The 14,106-nt window shown below is 53.7% G+C and overlaps 2 protein-coding genes across 9 annotated transcripts in view; both read left to right on the top strand.

Annotated features, from left to right (window-relative positions):
• Maea (macrophage erythroblast attacher, E3 ubiquitin ligase) overlaps window positions 1-3,534 on the top strand; it is a 33,889-nt gene extending 30,355 nt beyond the window's left edge. For both annotated transcript variants that reach the window (XM_020177267.2, XM_074042769.1), the window contains exons 7-9: window positions 1,218-1,351; window positions 2,127-2,322; window positions 2,538-3,534. In XM_020177267.2, the coding sequence (XP_020032856.1) occupies window positions 1,218-1,351; window positions 2,127-2,322; window positions 2,538-2,633 (426 nt within the window). In that variant the 3' untranslated portion in view covers window positions 2,634-3,534. The remainder of the gene's footprint in view (window positions 1-1,217; window positions 1,352-2,126; window positions 2,323-2,537) is intronic.
• Window positions 3,535-7,471: 3,937 nt separating this feature from the next.
• The window catches only part of Uvssa (UV stimulated scaffold protein A), a 32,004-nt gene continuing 25,369 nt past the window's right edge, over window positions 7,472-14,106 (top strand). Inside the window, exons 1-7 of one of the 7 annotated variants that reach the window (XM_074042766.1) lie at window positions 7,472-7,615; window positions 8,191-8,290; window positions 9,707-10,037; window positions 10,587-10,707; window positions 11,679-12,074; window positions 13,311-13,423; window positions 13,708-13,836. In XM_074042766.1, coding sequence (XP_073898867.1) covers window positions 7,570-7,615; window positions 8,191-8,290; window positions 9,707-10,037; window positions 10,587-10,707; window positions 11,679-12,074; window positions 13,311-13,423; window positions 13,708-13,836 — 1,236 coding nt within the window. In that variant the 5' untranslated portion in view covers window positions 7,472-7,569. Of the gene's footprint in view, window positions 7,616-7,637; window positions 7,785-8,190; window positions 8,291-9,706; window positions 10,305-10,586; window positions 10,708-11,678; window positions 12,075-13,310; window positions 13,424-13,707; window positions 13,837-14,106 lie in introns of those variants that run through there. The other 6 variants (XM_074042765.1, XM_020177261.2, XM_020177263.2 and 3 more) reach the window with 6 other exon arrangements.

The raw sequence follows: 14,106 nt of genomic DNA, 5'->3' as shown, positions 1-14,106 counted from the left end.
GAGCCTAAACTTTTCACATCTCAAATTTGTGTCTGAGGTGTTTCTTCCTGGTCTGAACAGAGTTTGGTTTTGGGGTGAGACATTTGACTCTCCTCCTTTCGGGGGCTTCATAGTGTTGGAGGAGTGAGGTGAGTCCTGCTGTCCCAGCTCCTCAAGCACAGGGAGAAGCCCCTGTCCCATGTGGGGATCCCAGCATCAGCTGTGTCTGCCTGCTTACTGGCATCAAGGCCAGCTGGGTGACAGTTTCCTGTCACTGATGGTCAGAGTCTGTGATGTGATAGAGAAGGTGAGCGCGGTGGTGCGTATTGGATACTGTGAGGAAAGTACAGAACAGGGCCCTCGTTAGGTTCCACAGTTGTCAGACTCAGCAAAGGCCTCCTGTGGCAGAAAGTTGAAGGGTACAGCTAATGGGTAGAGCGAGACAAGGAGGAATCTTTCCTTTTGTTCAAGGTGGTGGCTATAAAAGCAACCTGAATGCAAAGGTCCCTGGGGGCAGGAATTGTTCCTTCATTGAGACCCTCTTGGACTGTGGTCCTATCCAATAGGCTCTACTTTCATAAGATTCATATTGAAAACAATATATGTTTAAAAGGTTGAAGTTGGACTGGGAGCATAGGTCAGCTGGCAGAGCACTTGTAAGGCCTTGGGTTCAAACCCCAGTACTGGGGGAAAAAAAGTTGGAATTTTGCTGTTTAGCCTAAGACTGTCAGAGGAGAGCCTAAGACTGTCACAGAGATGGCCGGCACCCTGGAAACCACCTTCCCTCTTCAGGATGGCAGCCACCTTCTCTGGGCCCTTCAGGGCTGGTGTTAAGGTTTCACCTCCTTTTACACATACTCTGTCTGTCTTGTCTGTTTGTCTCTCAAATGTTGTTCTGTGGTATGAGGCTTGAGGTGCAGGGGCTACTGTCTGCCTGGTGTTGCTGCTCTGCACCTTGCTCTGAGCCCCATCCGATTGTTCACTCATACTTAGATCTTTCAAAAGATTTATAAGCAGGGAACATTCCAGAAAGTTAAGCAGTGGTATCATGCAGTGATGTTAAGTGAGGGCTTGACAGCACCTTCTGGGCTATCCTTCAGCTCAGGAGGGTGTGGGTCAGCAAGGGCTGGAGGCAGCCTAACACCTGCCTCCCACAGCACACTGTGTTCACCGTTCCTGGTGGTCTCCCTCGGAGCTGCCTGGAGAGGGGCTCAGTAGTGACACCTTGTCTCTTCCAGGACCTCCTGGACCCGGCGCGGTGGCGGATGCTCATTCAGCAGTTCCGCTATGACAACTACCGACTGCACCAGCTGGGGAACAGCTCCGTGTTCACACTAACACTACAGGCCGGCCTCTCAGCCATCAAGACACCGTATCCTCCCACTCCTCCAAGTGGTGTGCAGCTCCTTTCCATGGTCACTTTTTGGCAGACTAGCCCTCCCCGTACTGTCCTATCTGCTGTGTTCCACCATATGAGGATTGAGCTGTCCCCATGCTGTGTTTGCACAGTGTTGACGCTGCTGGGTGAAAGTTAAGAAGGGCTTGTACGCAGCAGCACTGTCTTCACCTGGTCTCTTGCCTGTGTAGAGGTGGACTGAACGTTGGCTCTCCAGCTCAGGGTCTTTCCTTTACTTCTCAGGTTGGATCATGAAATGGTCATGTCTCTGACAAGGGGATAACCTTCTCAACAGAGAGCAGGGACAACTAATACCTCCTCATCCAGATTGGCAGACCCTGTCCCTGCATGTGACTGACCTCATCCTTGCCCCTGCATGTGGTTTGGTCCTGTCCCTATGTGACTTCCTGGGAACGCTGCTGGTGCTGGCTGTGTTGTGCTCTGTGCTGAGGCCTTACTCTCTGCCTGCACATTGGAGAGGAAGCACTTGCACGCTGCCTTGTAGGGCCCGCCACACACCGCTGTTTCAGGCACTGCCCTGTTCTCCTAGGAGGCTGGGGCTGTGGAGGTTGCTGGAATCCCACTGGGGTGTATTCCTGGAGGCAGTGTCAGGGTGGTTTCTGTCCCAGGTCAGGTCTCAGTGGCTGTAGAATATAATATTCTCTTCCCCTTAAACATTAATGAGTCACAGTGCGCCTGCCTGTCGCACCCCGCTGACCAGCAGCCCAGCCATCCTTAACCCCATGTACAGACAGTGCTATAAGGAAGATGGCAGCTCCAAGAGCCCTGACTGCCCTGTGTGCAGCCGCTCCCTGAACAAGCTGGCCCAGCCCCTGCCCATGGCCCACTGCGCCAACTCCCGCCTGGTCTGCAAGATCTCCGGCGATGTGATGAACGAGAACAACCCGCCCATGATGCTGCCCAATGGCTACGTCTATGGCTACAACGTGAGGGGCCCAATGGGCTGGGGCCTCGGGGGGGGGGGCAGGTGGGGGGGCCACAATTGAGCAGCTCCGGGCTTCTTTGGCAGGTGTGCTTTCAGGAAGTGACTCGCACAGTAAAATAGCTTATTTTCTGATAGTTGATTACAGGCATTATTAATGGAAACCCTGATTTGTTTCACATTTTCTCATCTTAATGCAGTCCCTGTCTTGTTTTTCAGTCTCTGCTTTCTATCCGTCAAGATGATAAAGTTGTTTGCCCAAGAACCAAAGAAGTCTTCCACTTCTCACAAGCCGAGAAAGTGTACATCATGTAGGCCCCGAGTCGCCAAGCGCACGCCTGGGGTCAGGGGCTATGGGAGCGGGGCCGCACCCTTCTCCGTCCCAATCCCTGCCTGCCCCGGCGTTTCTGTTTCTTGCGACCAAAGATGAGTGAGCAACGACACATACTCTTACAGACAGAGGAAGTCAGATTTATTGAGTCTGTACCTGAGAACAGCATTTTGATCAGTAGGATTTTGTAACATAAGTCGACTGTTTGATGCTTCTGCAAAGTTCTTGCACCTCAAAGGAAACTTTCTCTACAGCGTGACCTAAACACCGAGGGAAACTCAGAACGTCTCAAAAGTAGGAATTGGTGATTTCCCAGTGTTTCTGTTTCCTCCTTTGCTAGTGACCAGACGTGGGGAGCATGAGGAATAACTCGTGTTGGCTGCAGCCTGGGTGAGGTGCTGGCCGCACCAGCCTTGACTTGTGATGTAGTCCCCGAGGCCTTTCCTGACTTTACTCTAGAGCTGCTGCCAAAACGCCACCGTGTGCCACACCCCTGGGATTGCTTTGCCGAGGCTCCACCCGCAAGGCAGGCTTGCGGCTGCGGGGCTGTGTCCATATGTGCATAGGTTCAGTATCTCATCTTCCCTGCGCCCGCCTTATTTCCTGCTTCGAGAATGTATTCATGTGGAAATCCACTGGACCAAGTTTCTGCAGAGGCCTTGCTGGATGGTTCCGTAACCCTAGAGCCTAAATGCTATTCATTACAGAAACTGATAGTTGAGCCGAAATAAGTACTGATGGTTTTCAAAGCAAATGAACCATTATAGTTCACACAAAACCATATTGTAGAGGTTTGTATCTAGCACTTATTTTTGCATGTTGATGTTGATTAGCTAATAAACTGTAAATGTAAAGCGTGTTAATAAAACAGCTTTCTATTTCTCATTTCTGTGTGAAGCGTTTCTAACACCTGGAATGTGTTCTGCCCTCCCATTGGTCAAGAGGCCAGCAGCACCATGTGGGCCTGGGTTTTGTCACTGCAGCACATGTGGCAGCCACGTGGCCAGCCAGCACCAGGGGCCAGCCCTTCTAGGAGGTGCACGCCTGCCCCACCGACCTCCAGGGGACTGCCCTGGAGGATGAGGGCATTAGTGTCTCCAGTCCTGAAGTCACATCTGATTCCTGTCATCTCCATCCCTGATTCCCAAGACCTTTGGGGTTGCTGTCTTTTTGTACAGGAACTCGGGCTACAGACACCAGCAAGCAGTGGCCAAAGTCCTGCACCACAGTCACTTGCCCTCCCCACTCCACGCCCACTACACTGTCCTTCCCCTGCTGTCCTCTGCCTCACCTCTTATTTCACTGTGCCACTGCTTTGGCACTCAACTCCTGTCCCACCACTACAGCCAAATGTGACATGGTCCTCTTCTAGTACCACCCCAGTTCAGGCTGTGGTAGAGGAAGATGCCTGCGTGTTGTCCTCACTGACCTCCTCCCTGTGCCTGTGCAGTGCCGAGTGGTCACATTGTGCCACTTGGCACTTCTCTACTTGGGCTGAGGCTGCACCAGTGAGGACGGTAGCAGCGCCCAGGACTCCTGAGCCACCTCACCAGCTGCACATCCTTCATCCTGTGCTGCTGAGCCAACCCCAGAGCACTGCACTGGTAGCATAGGGTCTTCCTGGACACCTTCAGCTTACCTGCCTGTCCCTGCACCTCTGGACACCCTGTATAGCAGCGAGCCACTCCCCAGTGCTCACATAAGACTGTTCCAGCATCCCATGGGTGCTCCAGGGCCTCCACAGGCCGTACTCTGGCCTGTCATTAATCAGAGTAGCTCAGAAGGGCCCCTTAGCCCAGCTTCATGCGGGGCAGTTTGTTCCTTTATGGCTGTGTGGCTTCACTACAGGACCAGACATGGTGGTTTGTCCCTTCCGTGGGCATCTTAGATGAAGCATCCTGAGGGAAGAAGCTGTATGGTCACACCGACTTGCCCCCACCCACAGTACACAGGCCGTGTCTGCTATGTGCTCCTGCATTCAGCACTGGGAGCTTGTTTTTTTTTTTTGTTTTTTGGTGGCTTTAGAGTTTGAACTTGGCTTCACACTTGCTAGGCAGTCGCTCTACGACTTGAGCCACTCCTGCCTGCTGTCGTGATTGGTATTTTCAAGATAGGTTCTCACTGCTGGGCACCAGTGGCTCACATCTGTAATTCTAGCTACTCAGGAGAGAGAGATCAGGAGGATTGCAGTTCAAAGCCAGCGGGGCAAATACTTTGTGAGACCCTATTTTGAAAAAAGCCATAAAAAAGGATGGTGGAATGGCTTAAGGCATAGGCCCTGAGTTCAAACCCTAGTACTGACCAAAAAAAATAGGGTCTCACAAACTATTTCCCTGGGCTGGCTATGCATCATGAGCCTCTTGATTTCTGTAGCTAGGGTTACAGGCATGAGCCATGAGTGCTCACTCCAGCTTTGATATATTTAATATACATTGTATCTTTTCTAATCCCTTATTTTAACATGTGGATTTGGGTTTTTTTTTTTTTTGGCAGCACTGGAGTTTGAACCCATGGCCTCATGCCATGTGGTAGGCAAGTGCTCTACCCCTTGAGCCACTCCTGCCAGCCCTTTTTTGTGTTGGGTCTCAACTATTTACTTGGGCCGGCCTTGAACAGCGATCCTCCAGTTCAGTTCTCTGCTGAGTAGCTGGGGGTTACCGGTGTCCAGCTTAACCTATGTATTCCTGTAGACATAATGTGGACCTTGCTCTTTTTAATCTAATCTCTTTTTAATTGGGGTGTTTAGACCTTTGACATTCACTATTATCGTTTGGGTTTAAATCTGTTGCCTTGTTTCCTTTCTCCACTGTTGTTATTTTTCGTTTTTACCTGCCTCTAGATTAGTTTTAAGTGACTCCTATTTTTAGCGATACTTGATTTTTTTGTGGTGGTAAGGATAGAACCGAGGGCCTCATGCATGACAGGCAAGTGACTATGAGCCATAACCCCAGCCCTGCTATACTTAATTTGTGTACAGTTAATGTCAATTAACTGAAGGCAGTATGTTCTGAGAAATACAGCATTAGGTAGTTACACTGTGGCGTGAACAAAAAGTGTGCTTACAGTCAACCATGTCACTAGGTGTTAACATTTACCTGTGGGGCCACAGTGCTACATTCGTACATTCAGTCCTCTCCCGCTGAAACACAGGGCGTGGCTACATCTTTAACTTACCCGGTGTACCTTCAAGTAGCATTCGTGTAAGAATCCTAAGGGATATACTATTGCTTTTCCCCTCCCTGTCCTTTGGATAACTGTCCTAATTTCTTCCACACATAATGTATCTTCACGATCCACTATTGCAGTCGGTGCTTTCTAGAAGAAATGTGAAATAGAAAAATATTTACTCTTTTACCACTTACAGAGCACGTCCCTTCTTCTGTAGCTCAAAGTTAGCCTCTGATGTAATTGCATTCATGCAAAGAACTTCCCCTGCCATCCCCTGCACTCAATGTCTGTGGGAATTTTACTTATTCACTCAATCTTCAACAGATATTGAGCACCCATTCTATCTGGCATCATGAAACAACAAAGGTGCCTGTTCTCAAGGAGCAGACTAGATACACAAGAGAAAATGTAAGCTTGCAAGCCCATGTGGCAGAAGGCTGGGAAATGAGTGGAGGCCTTCTCACAGCTCGAGGTGAGGAACCAGCAGACCTGGAGGAGCCCTGTGCATGGGGCATGTGTGACCTTTGAGGCAGAGCAGCCAGCTCCTGCCTGGTAGCAAGAGGAAGAGCAGGCCAGGCCAGCCTGGGCCCTGCATTGCTGCAGGAGCCACCAGAGGGCTCTGAGGAGTCATGTGATCTTGCTGAATGGGGAGTGGACTCCTGGGGCACCAGGGGAGACAGGTGGTCAAGGCATGGACCCGGGAGGGGAAGGGGCCGGGAACTGGCAGTGGCTTGAGAGGGTGGGAAATGCCTTGGTCCTGAACGTATTTTGAAGGTGAAGCTGCCCAGAAAAGTCCAGGTGGCTCAGGTCACCAGCTAATACAGAGAGGGCGGTGGGGAAGTCAGCTTGGGCAGCGTGGCAGACACCGGAGTTACACAATTCAAACCCCATTGAGGTCCTGGGTGGACGTAGGTTTAGTGGAGAAGTAAAATGAGGCACGGGGCAAAAAACTTGTAGGAATCTTGATGCAAAGGGAAGCAAAGCCTGCGGTGCGTGGTGAGAGGATGCAGAGGGCAAACTTTGCTGACCAGAACAATGCGGACCGCCAGGCAAACCAAACTGCCTCGTGCGCGCGGCGGCCGCCGGGTCTCCGGGAGCTCGGGGCTGCAGGCTCCCCGCGCAGGAGGCGATCTGCCGAACTGAGGGAACCTCAGCCGGGGGGTACCCCAAGGGTGTCGCCGGGAAGAGCCTTTGCTCGTGGTCACTCGGTGGGCACCGGGTGTGCCCCAATCATCACCCGGCTGGGACCCGCGCTGAGACTCCCACCTGGGACCACCCTCGCCAACAGGCAGGGGCAGAGTGCGGGACCGCAAGCTCACTGGTGGCCAAGGCTCTGAGGTCCAGACCGAAACCTCTTTCTGAACCCCAGTTTCCCAGCCCGTCGCCGGGTCCCACCTCTCGCCTCCCCCAACCCCACGGCCCCTTTAAGGACTTGCTGCGCCCTCCCGCCTCCTTTTTCTCGCGCTCCCTCCTCCTAGGGTCCTCACGCTCCGCCGGGAGCGCGCCTGCGTCACCACGCAGACCTCGACAGCGCCCTCGCGTAGCTATTGGCTGCCCCTCTCGGACACGTGATATGAGGAGGGCGGGGCCCCTCCGGAAGGGGCGGGGCGAAGACCTCCGCGTCGAGCGGTAGGTGCGGCCGTCGCCGCGCTGACCTCTGCTAACGCGCCGCGGGGCCTGGGTGAACCAATGACCACAGCGCTCCGGGGCACGTGATGGGGTGGTACCCCCCCACCCCCGCCCCCCTGTCCCATGCCGGTAGGGGCGGGGCCAGGAGAGCGGCCTAGTCTTGCGGTAGGTGCGTTGGGGGCTGCGCTGGGGGCGGGACCCGGCGGGACCCTCGGATCTCCCGGGCTGCGGGTCCGGAGCTGCAGCGAGTGACGGGCTGCGGACCGCGTCCGCTCAAAGCCTCGGCCCTCGGGCTCTGGCGGAGCTGTGCTGCAGCCTTCCGCCCTGGCCTCTTGAGGGTGCGGTTCGCGGCAGGTCCTTACTCTCAGGCCGCAGCTCCGCCGTCTGTCCCTAGCAGAGAGCGAGTACCGGAGGCTGCGCTGCCGGGTTGGGAAGGCCGATTGCATATAATCATAGAGCGACATTCGCCCCCCTAACCTGGGGCCAGGGTGGGCGCGGCGGCGTCTCCCCCGAGTGGCTGTCGGAGTCACTGTCATCTTTGAAACGTCTGGTTGCCTCCAAAGGCCTCGTTGGACTCGCGCCGATCTCCCAGGGAGGCACCCATAAAGGCAGGGTTGTAAAGGCCAGCCGTAGGGTCCCTCCCGCAGTCACCAGTACTTGGGCGCCCCAGTAAACATTTGTTGCTGAAGCCAATAATGTGAAGCACTAGGGTGGTAACTGGGTACCTCCACTCCATATTTCTAGATATGGATCAGAAACTTCCAGAGTTGGTAGAAGAGCTCACAACTTCAGGAGAACCCCAACTGAATCCTGAGAAAATGAAGGAACTGAAGAAAATTTGCAAGTATGTCTTTAGGTTCAGCATTTCGTGGTTACTGACTGGTCCCAGTGAGCCCAGTGACACCTAGGAGATTGTGGGGTTTTCTGCAGTATAGCTCGCCGCTCACCTACGTATCTCAGCCATCCCGTGCACTATAATCCCAGCACTCTGGAGGCTGAGGCAGGAGGATTGTGAGTATGATGTCAATGATGTCAACCTGGGCTACATAGCTGTCTTTAAGGCCTGCAATGCCTGGCTTAGAAGGGCAGTCATATTCTGGGGCTATGGTCTTGGTGCCGTGAGGGAGAACACAGGTCAGAGCTTTCCAATTGAAGCTTCTGACTAGTCCATGTATGCGGCTTATAAAGTACATATTTGAGTCTTTGGACATATGCGACCTATAGATAAAGAAATGCACATCTTTATACTGTTGGAATATGGGAAGGGAAGTTTGTGGTTGACTTAGTCACTTTTTTTCCCACTAAGTGCTGGGAATTGAACCCAGGGCCTCAAACATGCTAGGCTAGAACTTTACCTCTGGGCCACACTCTGCCCCTGTGTGCCCACCCCCCGCCCCAGCCCTGCCCTGTCTTTTTAAGAGTCCACACATTCCCATTAGACTCTCCCTCCAGGGAGAGCACCCATAGGGACCCTGCTGCACAGCTTGAGGCAGCCAGATTTGAAGAAACAAAATTTAGGTGCTGTAAACATGAGCCTCGGGTTACCGAGTGTCCTGTCTTTTTACAAGGGGCGAACTTAAGCGATCCTTTGCTAAGTGGTAGAGTATTTACATTTCAGTAAAAACATTCCAGCTCACACCAGGTTTTGCTGGAAAACCCAGACTTCTGTGGTTTTCAGGGAGCTATTGCTGGAAAGAAGGACCACCAAGAGGGTTCCAGGAGCCTTTACCCTCAACTTCCCAAACAGGAGACTGGGGTTGTGCCCCTGGTTCGTTGAGCTAGTACAGGGCAGCAAGCCCATCCTATGAAAGGTCTGAGAGTACATAGGCCGTGCATCTCTAATTGGATCCACTCATCTCTGAAAGCAGCTGTGGATGATGTCAGTGAGGAGTGGCACTGACATTTGAATCTCATGTGATTGTCACAAGTCAAGACGTATCCTTGTACATATGTATTTTGACCATGTGTTTTGTTTATTCTTGCAGTGCTGGGGATAGAACACAGGGCCTCCTGCATGCCAGGGAAGTGCTCTGCCATTGAGCTACATCCCTAGCTGTTTCAGCCATTTAAAAATGTAGAAAACATTTTTGGCTTGTGGAATAGGCTGGAGGGAGGTACGGAGGCCATGGTTGTTGTTCAGACAGTGATATGCCCTCTCTGCTCTAGAGAGGGAGGATGAAGTTGTGTGTGGTGTTCCCACACAAAGAGCTGTAGTTACTTGTCCTTCAGGCACTGGGTCAGCCTACTTTGTGTCCCCCAGGTCTTCAGAGGAGCAGCTCAACCATGCCTACCGTCTGCTGATGACACAGCTGACCCAGGACCACGCCGAGATCCGCCTCTCCGCTTTCCAGGTTGTAGACGAGCTCTTCACCAGGTCTCACCAGTTCAGGGTGCTGCTTGTTTCCGATTTCCAGGAGTTCCTGGAGCTCACACTGGGCACAGACCATGAACAGCCCCTGCCACCCCCGAGAGAGGCAGCCCAGCAGCTGAGGCAGGCAGCCATGCGGGCTGTGGAAGGTTGGAATGAGAAGTTTGGGGAGGCATATAAGAAGCTAGCCTTAGGCTACCATTTCTTAAGACATACCAAAAAGGTAAGTGGGCTTTGCCCAGGGCCATCTGGTTCCCTTTTGTTGAACACAGCACAGAGCAAGCACAGGCTGAGTGGGGAAGGGCTCCCTGAGGACAGAAATAACCCTGGGGAAGAAAGAGCTGCACCTGTATGTGGCTCTAGTGGAGCCTGCCTAGGGTGTTACTTTCCCAAATGCAGTCTTGTTCTGCGAAGAGCCTTTCCTTCTGGGATCTGTCCACTCTTGCCCTTTAAGTTTCCACCTGGATGCAGCCATCCCCAGCAGAGGTAGGTCCAGCCCCACCTTGAAGACCTGCCTGAGGCTTGCCCCCCTCTCCCTCTGGGTCTGGCCAACAGCCCATTGCCTGCTGATCAAAGAGCATGCTGCTTTCCCACCTATGTCATACTTGAGCTGCAAGTCCTGCCTCTTTTACCTACAGTGGCAAATGTGCTGGCTATCCAGGAATGGGGACTGACAGACACGTGGAGATGGTAGCTGCATGCTAATGCCAGCGTATCTTTCCAACTTTGTGTGTGTGTTGCAGGCAATCTGTCTTTATTCTCAACTTCTCAGGTAGATTTTCAGGATGTAAATGCTAGGACTCTGGCAGAGAGGAAGCGAGAAGAGGAGAAGCAGAAGCACTTGGACAAAATCCACAGAGAAAGAGCTGAGCTGGCCCAGAGGGAGATAGAAGGCAAGTTCCAGAACTGTGGGATATTGCAGGTGCTGGTGGCTGCTGGTACCTCTCTTCCCCAGCTGTCCTCTGCCCAGCCTGCTTATCCTCCCTGTTGTAGGAGACTCAGGAAGGCAGGACAACTCAGGTCTGGGCTGTGGCTTTACAGGGTGCCTGCACCGTCTGTGCCCCCTGGTGGTTAGGTCTTGTGGCCACTTGCTGAGGCTTCCTGGGCAGAGAGGCTTCTTGCCAGGGGTCTGCACTTGGTTGCCTGGCTGAACCATTCTTCTCAGAGCTCTCCATTTGCTCTTGGTAGCACCCTTTCCCCAGTCCTTCACATGCCCTTCCTGACAGCCAGCACTGTTAGGGGGCATGAGCAGGGTGTAGGGAGTTGGGGCAGGCTCAGAGAAGCATTTGCCCACCTGCGGAGTACCCCCCAGGCAAACTGAGGCAGCTGATCTCTGTCCTCAGATGGCAGAGCTGGGGCTCTTACTGTACCGAGAGCCACCCACACACACACCTATACCAGGCATGCCTCAAGGAAGCCTATACAGAAACCTGTGCCCCAGGTGGTGCTGTGGCCACCGGGAGCAGGTGTTGGACCAGTTCCTGAGAGGCATGGATTGGTGGCAGAATTGTACTGCCTTGGAAGGAGGCACAGCCTCACTAGTAGTCACCACCCTGGCCTACTGCTCCTGGTGAGGGTTGGCCATGGCAGCATTCACAAGGGCTCCCATTAGTTGCTGCATAGCCTCATCCAGAGTAGGACCTTGCAGGCCCAGTGGTTGAGCCAAGCAGCTGGTATGTTAGGCAGTCAGAAGCTTCTGTGATGTGTGCACCAGGTGTTGGCTTTTCTTGGGAAGAAAGGTATGAGTGGCAGGCAAGGCTCTCAGCACACTTGGTGCCCTGGGGAGCAGGCTGTGGCAGTATTGGGTCAGGTGCTCTTTGGCTCGAGATGACAGAATTAAGCAGGTGTCTTGATCTCTTGGCAGAAATGTCTGAAGAAATCAGGTGCTGCCTGACAGAAGTAGAGAACTGCTTTAGGCTGTTGGTGCCCCTGGACTTTGGCCCCTGCCCAGAGGGTGAAGTTCTTAACCAGGCATTTGGCAGAACTGAGGAGGGAGCCTCTGGCTCCTCAAGCCTGGGCCACACAGCCTCTCGCCAGTCTTGTGCCTCCGGCCCCCAGGATGAGGAGCAGCCATGCTGCAGCAGGGACCTACCTGCCTTTATGTGTTACTCAGGAGCTGCTGGTGATGGGGAAAAGCCAGCCCAGACAGACACAAGGAGCCCCTCAGAAGATGAAGATGAGGGTAGTGACCCGGAGGAGTTCGTGCGGAGTCACGGGCTGGGCTCGCACAAGTACACGTTGGATGTGGAGCTCTCCTCAGGTAACTGGTTGGCCAGGTGTCACCTGATCAATGCCTCTCTGCCCAGCTCTGGGCTGGTTGGGCTGCTGCTCTCTCCCTGGCACCTGACCCAGGGTACCCTTGCCCAAGTAAGTCTGGGCCCTGCTGTGGCCTCCAGGTAGGTGGGGCGGGCTGGGGAGCTGCCAGTTTCTCTTTTCCATTTGGCTCTGCACTGGGCTACCCTACCATGCTGGGCTTCGGTAGCCATGGGACAGCCACAAAGAACTTGTGCACTTCTCTGTCCTTGCAGCCTCACCCTAGCAAGGCATTAGCAAGGCTGGAGCCCCTGGCAGGCTATGGACATCTTGCCTGGGTACAGGTCTGCTAGGGGCACTACCCTTGCCTGGGAGAAAAACATGATCAAAATATGGTTTCTTTCTGTGTCTGTGACAGTGACATAACACAGTCACACAGGACTCTGGCATTCCAGCCTTGGTGGGGTGCAGAGGCAGTTTCCCACGCTTCTGTCCTCCTTGGGCCTGCTTCCTCACAGGTGCCCTATGCTTGCCATGTGGAGTGTGGATGGAGGAGTTGGGGCCTTCAGGGATACACAGCTTCAAATCACTGTCTCTGAGGAGGCTATCTCTTTGAAAGGATAGCAGGCATCCCTTTTCCAGGGGGAGGCACCAGGCTCTGTGGCTATGGGGAGATCTTGGTTTCCAAGACTCAGTCAGCCCTGAGGCCAAGTGCTTCAGAAGGCCTCTAAGAGAGCCTTAGGGATGAGGTAGCGTGTTGTCCTCAGCCATGCATGGCAAGGACAACACTGACACCCTGACTTCACAGTGGGGCATGTGTGCAGCCCAGGTTGAGCAGGAGATGGGGTGCCTGTCAGAGGAAAAGTGGGGGAGTGGGGCCAGTGAGGATGGCCTGGTGGGCCACCAAGACCCCAGGGCTTGGAGGCAGAGGCATCCTGAGAGCATGGTAGGTGGAGCTAGGTCTGCGAGTCTGTGCAGTGGAGAAGGCTCCCTGTTGATGATCTCACCTTCTGGGTAAGGAGGGATGGCCACAGCTGGGTCACAGTAAAGGCATGAGGGGAGTTCCTGTTGTGGGACTAGAGTGGTCTTATCCACAACCTTTCTAAGGCAGCAATTTCTTCCCATAGTCGGCAGCTGGCTGGGAACAGGTGGGTGGGAGTCAGGTTTCCCTATGGGCTCAAATGGCCTCTGCCATGTGGTCAGCCACAGGGTCCTTCTGTGACCCCTGTTTGCCTTGTCACAGATGGCCTGAAGGTACAGGAGAGCGAAGATAATCTCGCTGTTCTCCATGCTGCCCGTGATGCACTCAAGCTCATCAGGAACAAGTTCCTGCCAGCTGCGTGCTCCTGGGTTAAGGTGAGGTTGGCACCTGGCCTTTGGTGTGGTCTTTTGAGGCCAAGAGCCAGGCAGAGTGTGGGTGGAGGGAAGACGTGCAGAAAGTGCTGGGTATGTCATCCTTAGAGTGATTTAGGGAGCAGAGTAATGGTGGGCTCCATTCTGGGGAGGGCTCTGTCCCTGCCCATAGAGTCTTGGTGTGCTCAGGTGTGCTTAGTGACAGGATCAGATCATGTGCCTCATGGCAGGGATGAGCTCTCTGGGGCCCGTCTGGGGTCATTGTGATTTGTTCCCTTGCTTTGCAGCGGTTTACCCGTGCAGGGATCCACAGTGAACACTTAAAACATGCCATTGACCTGAAGATAGAATTGGAACTTGCTCTGAAGAAGTATGAAGAGCTGGACATTGTACCCGAGAGAAGGCAGAAGAGCAGGGTGAGGGGGTGGGGCATATCAGGTCCCAGGGGTCTGTGCTCAGCTATCTGAGCAGGCAGGAGTTATTGGGGTTTTGGAAGATTCCAGCTCGTTCTTTACCAGAGCTGACTTCTTGCAGTGGGAGCTCTAGACAGCCTTGCTCTGCAGTGGACCAGGGCGGCTCTGGCAGCAGAGCCTGCCCCCAGCCTGGCTTCGCATGAGCTCACTTATGCCACATCAGTGCAACATTCCTGTTGTTGGGTTGCTGTCCACTTGTCCTGAATTGTAGCC

Source organism: Castor canadensis, chromosome 9 (assembly GCF_047511655.1).
Source record: "Castor canadensis chromosome 9, mCasCan1.hap1v2, whole genome shotgun sequence".
NCBI classification, from domain to species: domain Eukaryota; kingdom Metazoa; phylum Chordata; class Mammalia; order Rodentia; family Castoridae; genus Castor; species Castor canadensis.
The sequence above is the reverse complement of the archived record's forward strand: the minus strand, read 5'-3'. Positions and strand labels throughout refer to the sequence as shown.